At 38.0% G+C, this 17,201-nt stretch overlaps 1 protein-coding gene across 1 annotated transcript in view; it reads right to left on the bottom strand.

The window, feature by feature from the left end:
* LOC113092487 (contactin-3-like) overlaps positions 1 to 16,143 on the bottom strand; it is a 76,392-nt gene extending 60,249 nt beyond the window's left edge. The window contains exons 1-2 of the mRNA XM_026258102.1: positions 15,776 to 16,143; positions 1,054 to 1,210 (exon numbers count right to left, since the gene is read on the bottom strand). Coding sequence (XP_026113887.1) covers positions 1,054 to 1,108 — 55 coding nt within the window. The 5' untranslated portion in view covers positions 1,109 to 1,210; positions 15,776 to 16,143. The remainder of the gene's footprint in view (positions 1 to 1,053; positions 1,211 to 15,775) is intronic.
* Between the last annotated feature and the right edge of the window lie 1,058 nt (positions 16,144 to 17,201).

Below are 17,201 nucleotides of genomic sequence, written 5' to 3'. Positions count from 1 at the left end.
ACCCCTAATAAAAAAAATGGAGTTGGAATTTTTTTTTTTCATGAATCAGTTCATTCAGTTCACAAAACCAGTCTGAATGATTCATTCACAAATCAAACTGGCCCTCGAGTTCAACTCACAGACTCAGTGATCCCGTCACAGCCATTAACAGCTCACAGGAGGTGAAGAATGACTCAAATTGCAATCTGTTCCTCACTCAAAGCTATCATATGGCTTCAGAAGACCTGAAATACAGCACACATGTTGTACAGACCACTTTATGCTGCTTTTGCATCCTGTTTGGAGCTTGAAAGCCTCAGCGGGGACTCATGGAAAAGAGCAATCAGTAAAAAAAGATTCAAAACATCTTCTTTTGTTCTTCGGTGAAAGAAAGTCATAGATATGAATCAACATGAGGGTGAGTATAAGATGACAGAAGCATCACTTTTAGGTGACCTTTGCCTTTAAGAGATGGAGCTCTGGGGGTAGTTTAGTATACATATATAAATCAGACTATTCCCAGTGAATTCATATTGAGAGAAATAATTTCCCCTACGACATCTGTAGGAAGTGGAGCCATACACTGTGACATACTAGTTCAATTTCCTTGGAGGACACATTGTATCGAAGCCTCCAAAACCCTCACAACACAATTCATTATCAAAACGACTGCACAGCTTAATTGAAACCCCCTTCACCAGGTCCGAAACACCTCCTGTTCCTGTAAGCCTGATTCTGTGCGTCAGAGACTATTACGGTCTTCCGTTTATAATCAAGACATAGACTGGTAGCAATAAATGCTGCACATTTGTTCCTGTCTGCCATGGATTCACACAAAAACAATAAATGACCAGACAGGTTGAACACATACAGTACATAATGCTTCATTAATCAAGGGTATGTTTTTTGGGGGAGTACTTATCATATATGTACAGTCAGATTTTTTTTTTTAACTCTGAGCTACAGAACACTGCTATAGTCTACCTTAGAAAAGATTAAGTTAAAGTTGATAGAGACATAGTTGTGAATACACCACAAGAGCCACAGAGGGAAGGAATTACCAATTCATTTTACCTGCAAGATATTCCATGATTGATAGCAGCAAAAACTGTTTCCATAGTAACATCATCTTCAGCTGCCAGGGGCGAGTGCTACTTGAATCCAGTGTGCCGTAAATGAACGGCTGCTCTCTTTCTCTTCCTCTCTCTTCCTCTTGAGAAAACCACGTGACCTGGAGGACCAAATTATAAGAAATTAGAAATACTTCGTTATAGGTAGTCCAGTCTATTTTTCTCAATTAACTCTTAACAATTAGTTTTTATGCAAAAGAAAGACACAAGGTAATGAGCGGTGGCTGCTGTGTGCTTACAATATACATTATGGGGAAAAATTATTACAGCGCTAATGAAGCTAATGTGGCATAAAAGATCACGAGTGAGATCACTTGCATTCAGAACGATACTCTTTTCCATGATGCAAATTGATATTGATCGGCTGGAGATTTCAACAATAAAAAAAGCATAACCAACAACTGCAAAAATCTGCATGTGAATGCTTTTCACTTAAAATCACCCATATAAACAATGAGTAAAAAACCCATATAAACAACATGAACACACATAAAACAATTTTTTTTAGCTTAATGTGTCTTAATATATTAATATATTAATGCCCGGTTTCACAAGCCCAAAGTAAAATGCATGTTTGGTGTAACTAAAAGCAATTTGCTACTGATTTGTATGCACACAAATAATATTTCCCCCCCTAAGGTACATAAAAAAATAATTAATTAATAATAATAAAAATAAAAACTATTTAAATGTCCAAATTTAATTAAGATTTAATCATGGCTTAATCTAAGCCCCGTCTGTGAAACTAGGCCTAAAACAATGACATTGGATGACATTTAGTCCCAGTTTAAAATGCATATTTTAGCTATCTCAACTGAAAATAACTTGCACTGATATATCAGAAATATATGTCAGTGCCATTGTTTTGTGTCAAGTTTCACACCAGTAGTGTTTTTTTTTTTTTTTTTTAGCCATTTTTATAAAAACTGCTGAAATATCCAACTTTAACCAAATCCTAGCCCTGGCTTGAGCTAAATTCTGTCTGTGGAACCGGGCAACTATGTATAGACAAGCAGATAACCCACAATATGAACATAAAGAGTATTTTTCATATTCTCACTATTCTCACTATTATAAAGAAAAAGCTAATGCTGCAGTTTAGCTCAGGGCTCATCTGTTTGCCTTTATTTAGTATAAATATACAGTATGGTTTATATTTCCATTTGATCTTTTAATATGACTGTTTTAGTACATTAAATTGACACGTGGAGGGTAAGGACGAACTCAAGCGCAGACAGGAATCACAACACACAGGCTTTATTATCAACAAAAAGGGGAAAACAAAATCGACGAGGGGGAAAACAACAACTAAGGCAGAGACTAAATGACTTAACAAGACTAGGTTGACATGATTGACAAAGACTCTTAACACAAGAACACTTAACTACAGATAAACAATCACAGAACTTCTAAGTGCACCAATGAGTAACAATATATCACAATAAGTAGCAAAGTGTAACAATAACAATGTACCGCACAACACTAATAAGACGTAACAGGTGGCACAGGTAAATCAATAAGGACCAAGACTAGGATAACAAGGGGGGCGGGGCAAGGAAACGAGACAACACAAGCACATGGCCCAAAGACAAGGCCATGTGCTTGTACACAAAACACGGGCCTGTCATGATCCTGCCTCAAGACTAGAGGAAAATCAAGGACATGAGGGCAGAATCATGACATAAAATTCATCAAGCATTTTTTTATGTTCCACTGTCAAGATCTCCAGCAGGAGTGCCCATGAGCTCCATCCCATACCTTTGTCACTCACCCGGGATCAATTTCTCATAATCCTTTATATGGACTCATCAACACTCATCATCAGTTCACAGCTGTCTCATATGAGAAGGACTATAATGGTTACACTCACACACAAACATTAGTGGGGATTGTTAGTCTGTAATGTTTTCCAGTTTCCGTGTTCCGTGTTCCTGCCTATGTTTTATTTCTTTGTTTTTCCTGTGCCTTGTCTTGCCTTGACTTTCCTTTGTGGTTTTTGGATCCTAGACTATTTGTCATTGTTTTGCTGCCTGTCCTGATCTGTGCCTGTTTTCAAATTACTCTTTTGTCCATGCCTTTGATGTTAACAGTTTGTAGGTTTTTGAACCTGGCCTGTCTGTCAACGTTTGTAAATAAAGCCTGCATTTGGTTGTCAACTTAGTTGTCATGCCCCCTACTTTACACCCACGGTTTTGTGGTCTGCCTGAGATTCCAATGATCCATGTAGCAACATATTGTTTCTTACTGAATTGGTTCAATGACTCTTAAAGACAACCCATTTTCACCACCTACTGTAACGATGTAACCTGCAGAAAGATTTGGAAAAATCCCAACTATGTGATACAGAAAATCAAATATGAGGACCAGACTGGACTGATATTCTAAACCAGAGTTTAAACCAGAGTTTATATATATATATATATATATAATCCAAACCTATATTTTGATAATAAAAGGTATGTACATGACATCACAGTAGGTATATGTCACTGTGGTTACACCACAGATTTTTTTTTTTTTTTTGAAAACTGGATTGCTCAGGACATAGTAACATATGAATACTGATAAATTCATACTGATTTAAAAAAAAAAAAAAAAAAAAAAAAAAAAAAAAAACATTGTAAAGCCTGAATGCACTGTAAGTCGTTTGGATAAAAACATCTGCTAAATGTATAAATGTAAATGTAAATGAAGCCATATCACTGTCATATTGCTATTCGCACATATTGTACCTATTAAATCAATTGGAAATCATCTGATTTTAATGAGAAAACATTACCTACTGAGTTATTAATTTATATCTAAAGTCTCCCTGTACAGCAACTGTAAATCATTAAACAATGATTTTGTTAACAGCATGTATTTTGAAGCAGTTATGATAATGGATTTAATTTAACACTGATTAAATTAACATTTGATTAAAAAATATATACACAGATAACACTTAATCCCTATGCAAACTGTCATGTTAGTAAATAGCCACATCATTTGCACTGTCCTGTAGCTTTTTAACTGTCATTGCTTCCAAGATCTCTAAGAGACTGAAGTGGATGTTGTTTAACAAAAATTAATCATAAAATACATGCATTATGACTTATTTAGAATAATAACTAAAACAGTGTATGGACTTAAACACATGAAGCTTTACAGTGCAATATAATAACAGAGTTATGTGTTATAATATTTATTTGGTTCATTCACAGCATTAGCACTAACACGAACTAAGCATGAACAATACTTCTACAGCATTTACTGATCTTAGTTAATGTTAATTTCAACATTTATTAATATATTATTCAAATCAAAAGTTGTATTTGTTTACATTAGTTAATGCACTATGAACTAAGAAGGCAGCAGGTGCAATACATGCAGTTTTTCGCTGAGGAGCCCAGCCAGAGACCCAGTAGCTCAGCGGTGGTACAGCAACCATGGCAACGGGACGTGGCATCTCCGTTCCCTCCTTCAGGAAACGAGGGTTACCATACGTAACCGAGACATTCCCTTTCAGTCGGGTACTCTTGATGCCACGTTTGTGACCGACAAAAATTGGATCCCTACCAAAGTGCCATGGGTACTGCCCCTTCCAGTGCCCTGTGCGAGCCATACTCGAACAAGTAGTTCCACTCACCATTGTCAAAGCACTACCTCACTTGGTGAGATTGGATAACACTGGGAAAACATACCCATTCCGCTTTGAACAGTGATGCTGCGGAAACCCATCCTTCCCAAAGGAGGTCTCGGGAGCAAATACACATATAGCATCCGTTTAGGTGTATATGGAGCAATTTGAGGTGATTAAAACCCTCTTGGGAAGGCAGAGGTCTGCCGGAGAAACACTAGCTCTAAGGCTATACCATGGACTATACGCATACGAGTACTGATTAGGTCTCAATATGGAACTCAGCATTGCATGGTTCTCACGGATTCATCATGAAGGCCTGGCACCGAACGTTCTGCCGCATCCAGCTGCCTAGGGTGATGTAGGATCTCAGCAGGGTCTTCAGTACGGACACTCTGGAGCAGCTATGAGTGAGCTCGCAACCTGAATGGGCAGGGCACACCCTGTGCCTAATAAGCCAGGGTTATGGCATCCACAATCCAATGGGCCATCCTCTGCTTAGAAACGGCATTCCACTTCTGCCGGCCCCTGTAACAGACAAAGAGCTGGTCTGAAGTCCTGAAGCTTTGTGTCCATTCTACGTAGCATCTCAATGCTCGGATGGGACAGAGCAAAGCCAGGGTTCACCACTTGGTCTTTGAAGGGTGTAATGGGAACCTTGGGCACGTAGCCGGGCTGGGGCTTCAGGATTACCTGGGAGTCAGCTGGCCCAAACTCTAGGCACGAATCGTTGACCGAAAATGCATGCAGGTTGCCTACCCTCTTGATGGAGGCCAGTGCAAGCAGGCAAATGAGTTTTCAATCAAAGAAACTTTAGCTCAACTGAATGCAAAGGCTCGAATGGGCCCTGCTGTAATGATTTAAGCACTAGAGTTATGTCCCAAGAGGTCCCGGGATTTAACCTCCTAGCCCCTTAAAGGAAACTGATTATGAGGTCATGCTTACCCAAAGACTTCCCCTTCACGGGGTCATGGTACACAGCAATAGCGGCAACCTGGACTTTGAGGGTGGAGGGAGACAGTCTTTGCTCCAGTCCTTGCTGCAGAAAGGAAAGCACGACCGCAATTGGGCATTTTCGGGGTCTTCTCAGCGAGAAGGTCACCTAGAACCTCCGCGTCCTGTACAGGGACCAGACATGGAGTTTCCAAAGGTCTGGACGGGGTTGCCAAATGGTGCCCTGTCTCTGAGTCAGTAGATCTTTCCTCAGAGGAATCGGCCAAGGAGGGGCTGTCGCGAGGAGCACTAGTTCAAGTAAGCTGGACCATCAGTGGATGGAGTCGCCATTCTCCCGGGAGCATTGCTTGAGACAGCTCATCGACAGTACGGTGGAGCAGGCCGGAATGTGAACAGCACGAAGTGACCTTAGAACCTGCTGACTTCAAAGGAGGAGGTGGCGGACAAGTTGCGACATGCGACGGGAGCGCAGACCTCCTTGTCAGTTGATATATACGCCACGGTCACTGTGTTGTCCATATGGACCAGCATGTGCTAACCTAGTAAGTGACATTTGAGACAGTTCAAGGCAAGACACACTGCTAACAACTCTAGGCAAATAATGTGCCAATGCAGCTGTGGGCCCATCCAAACCCCTAAAACTGCATGCCCATTGTACGTGGCACCCCAGCCGGTGGCGAAGGCATCCGTGCAAACCACAACAAACCTGGAGATCTTTTCTATGGGCACCCCTGTCCAGAGGAATGTAAGATCTGACCACGGTGTGAGGATTTGGCGACAGGCCGGTGTAACTTGGACCCGTTGAGTGCCATGCTTCCACGCCCACCTCTGGACTAGGCCTAGGAGCCTCTGAAAGAGTTTCAGTGGGACCGCTGTCCTGCCCTTGAATGTATTCAAGCAGGCTAGCACCGACCGCGCATATTCCTCTGTGCGGCGTGCTATCTGTTCGACTGAATCCAACTCCATACCGAGAAAAGAGATCCTCTGCGTCAGTGAGAGTTTTCTCTTTTCCCAGTTGACCCAAAGGCCCAACAGGCTGAGGTGCCAGAGCACCAAGCCCCTGAGCTCACACAACTGATCTCAAGATTGTGCTTGAATCCACCAATCATCTAGATAGTTGAGAATGCGAACACCCTGCTCTCTGAGGGGAACCAGAGCCGCTTCCGTGACTTTCGTGAAGACACGGGGAGACTGGGATAGTCTGAGGGCAGGCTCTTGTACTGATATGCCCATCCTTCAAACGTAAACTGCAGAAAAGTTTTGTGGTGCAGAAGGAATGATACATGAGAGTACTCATCCTTCAGGTCGATCGCTGCAAACCAATCATGGGGATGGATGCCTTGAAGGTGTGTTTCTGCATCAACATCTTGAACGGTAGCCAATAAAGGGCCTGATTCAAAACTCGCAGATCCAAGATCAGTTGTAACCCACCGCCTTTCTTGGGTACAATGAAGTAAGGGCTGTAAAACCCCATCCTCATATCAGCTGGAGGGTCCGGCTCTATCACGTCCTGCCCCAGTAGGACTGCAATCTCTGTTTTCATTGTAGTGAAGTGGATAACGCTGAACTTGGGTGGATGCTGGGCAAACTGAATCGCAGTGCCAAGGCTGATGGTCCGTAGAAGCATACGAGATGGGCTGGGTAGTGCTGAGCAGGTGCTTAGAAACCGTACAAGCGGGGCTAGCAAAACCACAGCAATACCCGCGGTGGGGCAGCGAGGTAGAACCCAGGGACCCAACTCAGGGGGTTTGTGAGCAGGCCGGAGTGTGTGAGTGTGGGGTGCAGGGCTCACCTGGTTCCACAGATTGGCAGAGGGTTCGTGAGTAGGGTCTTTGTAGACGCTCTATAAAATGTTATTTATTTATTATTTGATCAACCGAATGTGTCCTTGCTGTTATTCATTCGTAAAAAAAAAAGAAAAAAAAAAAACCTGACCGTTTATTTAATTACTATTAATTAAATATTAAATGTTCTTATTAATGCATTTACATTTTTACATTTAGCATGTACTGTACCAATGTTTTTATGCTAAATTGTACTGTACTAAAATTTACTATGGTTAGTATTTGGTTACTAATATCTCCTCCATTCTGATTATATGTTTCTCAGAAGCAAATAATTTGCTGTGCAAAACATTTCTGGATGGCACCAAGTCATGTTTATCCTATGTGCACTACATATTTAATGTTGTGAGGGTCATATGTTTTTTAACCTTGTGTAGTTTTGTCCATGCTTTTCAAGGATAAGAGCTTGTCAAACAATCTGTCCATGTTGGCTTCTGCCTAATCTGACTAGTTTCTACCAAACAGCAGATTAATTTGCACCCACATAACACAGAATTTGATCAGAGTAGACCTGTGACCCATTTTTTGGATGCAGCCCACCAGTGAAGAACCAACACTCAACGTCAGTTTCTCATAATACACTTCATAGAAACACTTCACAGAATTCACTGATGCACAAAACACACACTCACACAAAGGCGAGTAATATCCAGACCACTGAAGACGTATAAGGACACTCCAAGAATGATAATTATTGCCATCTCTTGTAACTGCCAGAGCGTAAAGCCTCAGGAAGGATTCCCCTCATCTTTCAAGTTTTAGGCTGGTTTTAGCTGGAGTAAGTGTGTAAAATGGGATTTAAAGTCTCTGGATTTTGTTTGAAGAACACTGTATGTCATGTTTCCTTCTTGCTAAGCAGTCTTGAAGTGAAATCCTCAATGGCAGTGAGCCTATGAGACCTTCTCATCACACTGAACCGTCTAGTTCATTCCCATTAATAAAAGTGTGCACTGTGTAATTAGGGGCCCAGTTATTTGCAGCCTAATTTAAAGCATTTAATGTAACAATTCAACATTCCTCCATATAAAACACCCTGAAGATGTAAAGCCACATCAATAATGTTAAATATTCAAACTCTGTGAAGTGAAGAATGCTTCAAAGACCCAGCTCCACGGCATTACAAACAACTCTCCAATTTCTTGATTATGTTTTCTTGTTCCTTGACTAACATAATCACGGGTCAATACAAAAACACGCTTTCAAATGTGCAGTATATGTGTGAGTTTCATTAACGAAAATTGTTGAAAAATGTTCGCTGACGTTTTTTACGACTAAGACGAGATAACACTGATATGACACCGACGTCATCAAAATGTTAACTGTGACTATATCGACATGTTGTTGATGAAAAAGACAATAATAAAACTGTTTTCAATTCAGTATAGCAAAAACTGTTGTTTTGTTCAACAAAAAGAGGAAAAAAAATATTATGGAAAACTATGCTTAGGGTTGTCAGATGTCAAGAGTATAAAACCCCTAATAACAGCTTTTCTCTTTCTCATACATTTTCTATGGGATAATTTAGTTTTATCCTGTGGTGAAACAAGTTTACATAATTCTGCCCTGTGATTTACTTAATCTTCACAACCTGGCAACCATGAAAACATTGTGCTCCTTCACGTGGCTGCTTGGGTTTTATGCTGTGACTAAATCTGCAATCGAGCCTTCTCTGTGACAAATCCACACATGGATCCTTACTATATTGTTTGCGATCTTGGTTGCAGGTTGCACTTGCACTTCCAAGTGTGGAAGTCTGTTTTCAACACAAAATAAAAAATAAAAGAAGGCAACTATAAAGAACATTTGAAATATGACACAGACTAATACTAAGACGAAAAAAAAAAAAAAAAACGCCAACAACATTAACACTAGTCCAGATCTTTAACTGTATGCAACATGCAAACCCAGTTGATGTAGCTGAGATACAGAATGTAATGAAGCATTTTTCTAGTGTAGCAATAAATTATTCTGTAGACAATATTCTATCACTAGCAAGTGTAAAAAAAATACATTATGATGCCATAAAGTGTTTCAGAAAACTGAAATATTAGACGTTAAGACAAAAAGAAGCATTCTAATAAGCAACATACTCGGACAGACAGTCCATTTGTGACAAATAAATCTGTTACTGTCCTGTAACATTGCGTTTATACTGTAGGTTGGTTAACTGATGTCTTCCTGTCACAACACTTTATTCTGTATAATATGCGGGTGCGATCTTGCTGGTATATGTTTTGATGATCCTCTGCGAGGTATAAGAGGAATTATTATGTCGCTGACCAGCCTGACTGATTTTCTCAGTTACGAAGCTGTTGAGTGCAGTTTAGCGGGAAAGATGTTATATTTGTATTCATTTATTTCTTTATTTTACAGGGTGGATGACACGTCAAATAAGCCTGAAACAAGAGATGAATATCTATTATTTCCCTTAAATAAGGACACAGACATAAATGGCATCAGGTGTGAAATTATTTTTATTTTTTTAAATTCTAATTAAATTTTTTTTAAGCTCCTGTAGTGCAGATCAGTTACAAAATGACACCAGATAGCAATATAATATTATTTAGATTTAAAAAAAAAAAAAAAAAAATTTAGTTTTATTTTAAAAAGTAGACTTATTAACTCTTTCCTAAGGTGCCCGGGAGGTGACATGTTCAGTTCACTTAGTTTCGTTGTGGCCACAACATAATAACTCATGAGAACATGATAATATGTTGTGGCCACAAGATATTAATTTGTGGAAACATCGTATTAACTCATGGGAACATGATTTTATGTCGTGGCCACGAGATCATTTTGTCGAGGTGATGACATTGTTATGTCGTGGTCTTGATATGCTATCTTGAGGGAATCCATTTCTCGTGCCCATGAGTTTAATGCGTAAACAAACCTGCGTGACCATAGCAACCCGGTAAATAGATAATTTATTTTTTATTAACATTAAACATTTAATATTTGTATATTATTATTATTATTATTATTACATTAACTTATTAGGGTTATATTTGTATATTTATTGTTATATATGCTTATTTCCCCTTTCAATGTGTGTATCACGTTACCTAGTTAACATTTTGTATAATTATGCTAGCATTTGCTAGCGTAACAAATATTTTGCAAAAAAAAAAAAAAAAAAACACCAGACAGTTTTGACTTTATGATTGTATTTATGCCCATGTGTAATGAAAAATGAGTGTGTTGTGTTTACATTTACAATTTAAACTACATGATTATTAATTTCTCAAGGGAGTATTTATAATTGCGGTCTATTAATTAGCAGACGAAAAATTTAATATGTTCAATTTAAACTTTATTGGCATGTCCAGCATTTACAGTAGGCTATTATTTAATAAAGTATTCAGAACGTTAATTAAAGAGATTGACATGAAGGGAAAAATTAATATAAACGTATTTATAGAACGAGTCAATCTTTTGTTCAATATCTGGCTCAGCTTGGTGTTCATCTTCAGTTCTCTCTTCACATCAGTTCAGTCAGTGTACTGTTTGAGTAAATGAATTACTCCGGGATATTGGTTTGTTTGAACTCAGAGAGAGTGTCAGCCACATTAAACAAGTTAACAGCTTAAGTCATTTGTGGATTAATGCGTATTGGAGACGCGAACCATTTCAAACGATTCAGTTCGATTTGGTGAACTGGTTCAAGTAGATACGGTTACACCGAATGATTTGTTCACGAACCGGATATCACAAACTGCTTTGTTTTGAACTGTCTTATAACAGACAAGGAAGAGAAGACAATGCTGAATAAAGGTGTAGTTTTTGCTATTGCTTTTTTTGCTATGCTTCAAAATATTCTAACTGACCCTCTGATGTCACATGGACTACTTTGATGATGTCTTTCTTACCTTTCTGGATATGAACAGTATACTGTACACACAGCTTCAATGGAGGGACTGAGAGCTCTCGGACTAAATCTAAAAAATCTTAAACTGTGTTCTGAAGATGAACGTAGGTCTTACGGGTTTGGAACGACATGAGGGTGAGTTATTAATGACATAATTTTGATTTCTAGGTGAACTAACCCTTTAACATGGGGAGTCTATGGGATTGACTCCCTTTTGCAGCCAGCCTCAAGCGGCCAGTCGATGCATTACAATTTTTGTAACTTCCTTATGGGCTTCACGAGAGAGCGGGAGGTTGCCGCTCGGTATTAATTGGTAAAATCACGGCGACCTTATGAAGACCTAGGAAAAGGTTTCTGTTTAAGTTTTAATGGAAGTTATCTATGTTTTGATCATCACTCTGAATTAAATCCAGACGTTTTCTCTGACAAAAGCAAGATTTTCTCAACTTTTTGTTAGAAATGTTACCTTTTTTAATGAAACATATGCACAAAGAAAACAGAGTAACCATCTCTTTCTTTTGGCATATTGCTTGCTTAGATTTTTATACAATAAAATATATTGGAAGGAAAGAGTTAAATGTATAATATATGTATGTATATATATATATATATATATATATATATATGTATTTTTTTTATAAATAATTTGCAATCTGTGTGTGTGTGTCTAAATATATATATATATATATATATATATATATATATATATATATATATATATATATATATATACAGTATGTGTGTGTGTGTTTGTGTGTGTGTGTGTGCGTGTGTGTGTGTGTGTGAGAGTGTGTGTGTGTTTGTGTGTGTGTATAAATATATATCAGTCAGCCCTACTGACCTACTAACACTAACTGTCAAACTGAAGCCCAAAAAATGGAGAGATAAAGCGATGAGCAAGGCCCGACGCTGAGGCACAGTTGTAGTGGACGTCGCAATATTAATCTCAGGTAGTGACGAGTGAAGCTTTCATTCTGAAGCACAAAGCCATTAATAACAGCCTATCAATTGCTTTCTCTTTCTCTCAAACTAGAAAAGTGGCCTCTACGGGTACTGAAGCACATCATCAAAATAGCAAATGAAGCTGGTGGCAGCGGCGAGGAAAGCGATACACAGAGGCGCCAGATTTGTGATAATCATCATTCACTCTGTCCCTTTGCCTCTAGGCACTTTACATCAAAACAAATGACAACTGTATCTCATAGTGACAGGTTAGTTTAAGCAAATGCATACAAGACAGCTTAACAAAACCATTCCCAACAGAAAAACAGCTGTGTGTTGACACTGATATCAGTGAGATTTGGGATAAGCGTGCACATTAATGCATTACTGTTTCCTTTTTAAATTATGAATAAATGTTTGATGAACAGCTGGGTTGTATTTGGCAACATGTGAGATGACCAATCTAGCAATTGAGAGATGGCTGATGAATGCAAACCAAACAAAATTGAAAAGACCGAGCTGAAGGCCGGGGAATTCGACCAATCAGATGAAAGCAGCGTTTCGGCGCCACACACAAGTGCGAATGAAATATTGAATCCATAAACCGATTTGTAAACCGCAAATGACAAAATGAGAAATCGAGCCAAAAACAAAATTTCCGCTTGTTAAACTAAACGGAAAAACAAATAAACAAGCCATTTTTTTCCATTTCTCGTTATTTAATTCTAAATAGGAAATGAAATGATCAAAACGTACACGGACCAGACGGGCTTTGGTTCTACTAGCGATTTGATTGGAGACCAACAGCCAATCACAATTTAATTTAATTTCCCGATTGGTTTATTTTGTGACACACTTGTAACGCTGTTGTAAGTTGAGCGAGCGTGTGTCGAAAGTTGAGCGTGCACAGAATTAAGAGGTTTAAGTTTGTGATAGAGCACCTGAGTAAACTGTGTGAGAGGGGTTATTACTGCACGTTAATATGGATAATAGCAAACAAGCAAATACATTTATTGAGCATGGAATCATTTCTTTGCTCAAGCGAATTATTATTATTATTTTTTTTTGCGATTGTTAATTTCTGTTCAAAACATAATGTAATGTGCTTGCAAATATATTGTTCTCTGTGCTCAAAACGTACAATTACTTGCTCAGGACTGAGGCACAGCTATAACGCCATAGTACACCTACATACAGCTCCGTTGTACCGATACTGCCCCCTGTTTCTGTCCCACTTCACTTCCTGTTAGCACGGATCTGTCCTGCATTAATAAAGGCAAAAATACCAAAAAATACATCTTAAAAAAAAAAAAAAAAATATTAGGCTTAACGGGATTAGGCTAACAAAGTATAATTCCTTTTTATTGATATACAATACACAAGACTACATCAGACAAATGCTTCAGAAACTTATTTTGACAAAGACATTGCACCCCCCCCCCAGAAAAAAAATAAAAACCTGTTATGTTTTTTTCCTTCCTCTCTTTCTTTCCTAAATATTGACCATATTTAGTTTCTTTCCAAGAACCTTACGAAGCCGCAAGTCCATTTAAACCTCATTTCTGGAAATTAGAAAGGCTATTAAAGTGTTTTTGACTGACAAACAAAATACTTTTAGCCGGAAATGAAGGTACTTATAACAACCCATATTTTGTAAATGATAAAATCATTCGTTTTTTAAAACCTTCCATTAAATTGTATTTATTTATTTATTTTTAAAGTGTCTTTAAGGATTTTTCTGTCTCATTGTATTGTTAAGTGCTTATCTGTGGAATTAGAGTAGGCACGTGTTTGTCCTTAATTTATTTGCTCCCTCAAGCCCAAAGTCGGAGACACTCATTAGGATAACGAATGGCAGCTTCAGAAAGAGGTCTCAGGACACAGAATTCTTCCCACTCGTACAGTACATGACTAGACGACTAATAAGTCTCATCATGGCTGCTCCCTGTGCACGAGGAGTTTTAAGAACAACACCGTTTTTTAAAAATGTCAACCCACAAAGGGCACTTATGCTAACAGATAGCCAGAATTACTTGTTTTTGTCCAATATAGACTCGGTAAAGTGATTATTTGAAATGCAATTTAGTTCTTGGTGTGAATAAATTGAGGGAAGTGCATATATATAAAGCAGGTCATTTGAAGATTCTCCAAGGTTTGAATTTTACACAAGTTGTCCATAGCAATGAATGACTTAATTTCACAGCTTCAGTATTATTAAAGGTCCACAGATTTTTTTATTTTTTTTTGTGCGAGATTTATTAAATTTGCATTAAATTTCAAATGCAATGCAGAATGCATGTTTAATGTGTATGAGCAATAGAGTCCTCAGTTAAATTTGATTGCAGATTCGTATTAAATCGGTGGCTGCGTGTTGAAAAGACACTTGGCACTTCTAAGGGGTTCGAAAAGTGAGGGACATTTCTTGACTTCTCTTGACTCCTTGTGATTCTCATATTGCCTGCATACTACAGATGAATAATTCGAGTGAAATTAAAAACCAAAAGTTCACATTAAAAATGCAAAGCCATATTACAAGTATCATTTCTAGAGGAAGTGGTTGCTCTCGAAGACAGCATCATATCGGTTCAACCACTGAGCATGGTGAAGTGTAACATCATATGAGAAGTATAAAAAACATAAGATGCCTCACTGATACAATATCACCACACTTTCAGGAAACACAAACAGGCATTTTGGACACATTTATGCTATTCTTGACATTACAGTATTCATGTTACATGATTATAAGAAGAAACCAACATGTACTTTATGGATATAGTTACCACACTATGGTGCTACTTGTAAGTACACTTTACACTACATGCAACAACAATTCTAGGTAAAAATGCCACTGAATCAACCTAAATACATTTATATCAGCTACTTATTTTACAGGTTAAATCAGGCAGAAATGGCTCTTCAAGGCATGCAGATTACCAATTTTTAAGGTGTATAGACCTAAATTATTATAGATAAAGTAATAACATTATTATAGCTGTATAAAATGTGACTGGTGTAACAGGGACATTGTAATGTAAAGTATGAGGCACTTTTGTACTGAATTCCTGGCTCTCCTCAGGGGTTTTCCTGACAAACCAGCAGAGCACCTGTGCATTTCTGCAGGAGATGCCCAGCTGAAGCTCAGCCTGAACTTCACTGCAGCAGAGCTCCTTATATCCCTGCCTGTCAAATCCAAAGCTGTCAATCAGCATCATTCAGCACACGCTGTTTAACAGTAAACCAACACGAGCTGATGGCTGAGCTGATATCTGACGTGCAGATTAAAGCATCTGCTGCTGCAATCAGCACTGATTCATTGTGAATTCTAAATTACATGAAATTATAAGGGTTAACCTCAAAGCCATGCAAGGTGAAACAATGAGCAGGCAGAATAACTATGATAACAAAACGCTCAATTCAGATATGAAATGTTATACTTTACCCGACTAACGTGTGTTTTTATTATAATTATTATTATTTCTTCAGTCTGTGCTCCACGAGCGGTAGATGAGAGAGAGGTGCTGACATCGCAGTCACTGAGATTTCGGGAAAACCATTTTGCCAAAGTCCAGAGATAGAGATAGAGAGAGAGAGTCAGAAGAAAGCGCAGGCTGTAGGAGGGTTTCGCCCTTTCTCCTTCGGTTCTTCACCCCTGAATATATTCCAGCACGGCTCCCTCGCAAATGTGTCTGCAAACTGCGCGCAAACCCAGACAGTGCTCCTCCTGAGCCAAGCTCACCTCGCTGGATTCACAGCCATACAGAGAAAGAGAGAGATGTTGTTTGCTGCCAGATTTATATTCAGCGTGTCCAGCCAGCGCTGGGTCCAGCAAATCAGCAGAATGATAGCGAGAGACTTTATGAACAACAGCGCCACCTTCTGACCGAAGCGCACAACTGGCCCTTATGACTACAGACGGGAATCATGAGGAATTGTACGCTTTTGGCTCCAGTTTTAATCCCCCTTTACGATTCTGGTAGCATTAACCTTATTTTATTTTATTTTATTTTATTTTATTTTATTTTATTTTATTTTATTTTATTTTATTTTTTCACTTCTGCACGAATGAATGAATGAATAAAAAATCGCATCTAATGCCTTCAGAAGTTATTGCCAAAATGATCGTGATTAAAATAATAAATAATTAATGAATAAATAATCAAATTAAATAAATATAAAATTACTTAACTTTTGAATCGTAGGCCTAGTGTATCAAGGTTTTCACGAAAATATTAAGCAACAAAAATTATTTTCAAAAATTTTAAGAATATGTTTTCTGAACAGCAAATCAGCATATTAGAATGATTTCTGAAGGATCATGTGACACAAATACGGAATAATGGCTGCTAAATATTTCAGATTTGCATCTGAGAAATAAATTACAATTTTAAACAAAAGTTTTTACTTTTTTGATCAAATAAATGCAGCCTTCGTGAGCAGAAGAGACTTTATGTTTACATAGCTATTTAAATGAGGACATTACATAGACTTCTACTGTTTTTACATACAAACAGTTGCACTTTTTTTTTTTACCTAAATCCACCCCAACCCGAAGCCTTCAACATTTTTACAATTTCAAAAAACCTTAGTTTACTTTATTTTTATACCAATTTTACAAATGAGGACATCCCCAAATGGAGGTTTTTGGCGTTGTAAGGTTTTGCTCACTTTTGGGTACAAATTTGTCCCCAAAATATAGTTAATTATGTACACACACACACACACACACACACAATCTTAATCCATATTTGTCTTGTTTTCCAGAATATATATCCAAGTGTCCATAAAACATTCATTATAAATGAAAAATAGAATATTACATCTTGTCTTCAATGAAATCAAATAATATTTAATGATATTTATGCTTT

Source organism: Carassius auratus, unplaced genomic scaffold (assembly GCF_003368295.1).
Source record: "Carassius auratus strain Wakin unplaced genomic scaffold, ASM336829v1 scaf_tig00214604, whole genome shotgun sequence".
NCBI classification, from domain to species: Eukaryota; Metazoa; Chordata; class Actinopteri; order Cypriniformes; family Cyprinidae; genus Carassius; species Carassius auratus.
Note: the sequence above shows the minus strand (reverse complement) of the source record. Positions and strands in the feature narration are given on the sequence as shown.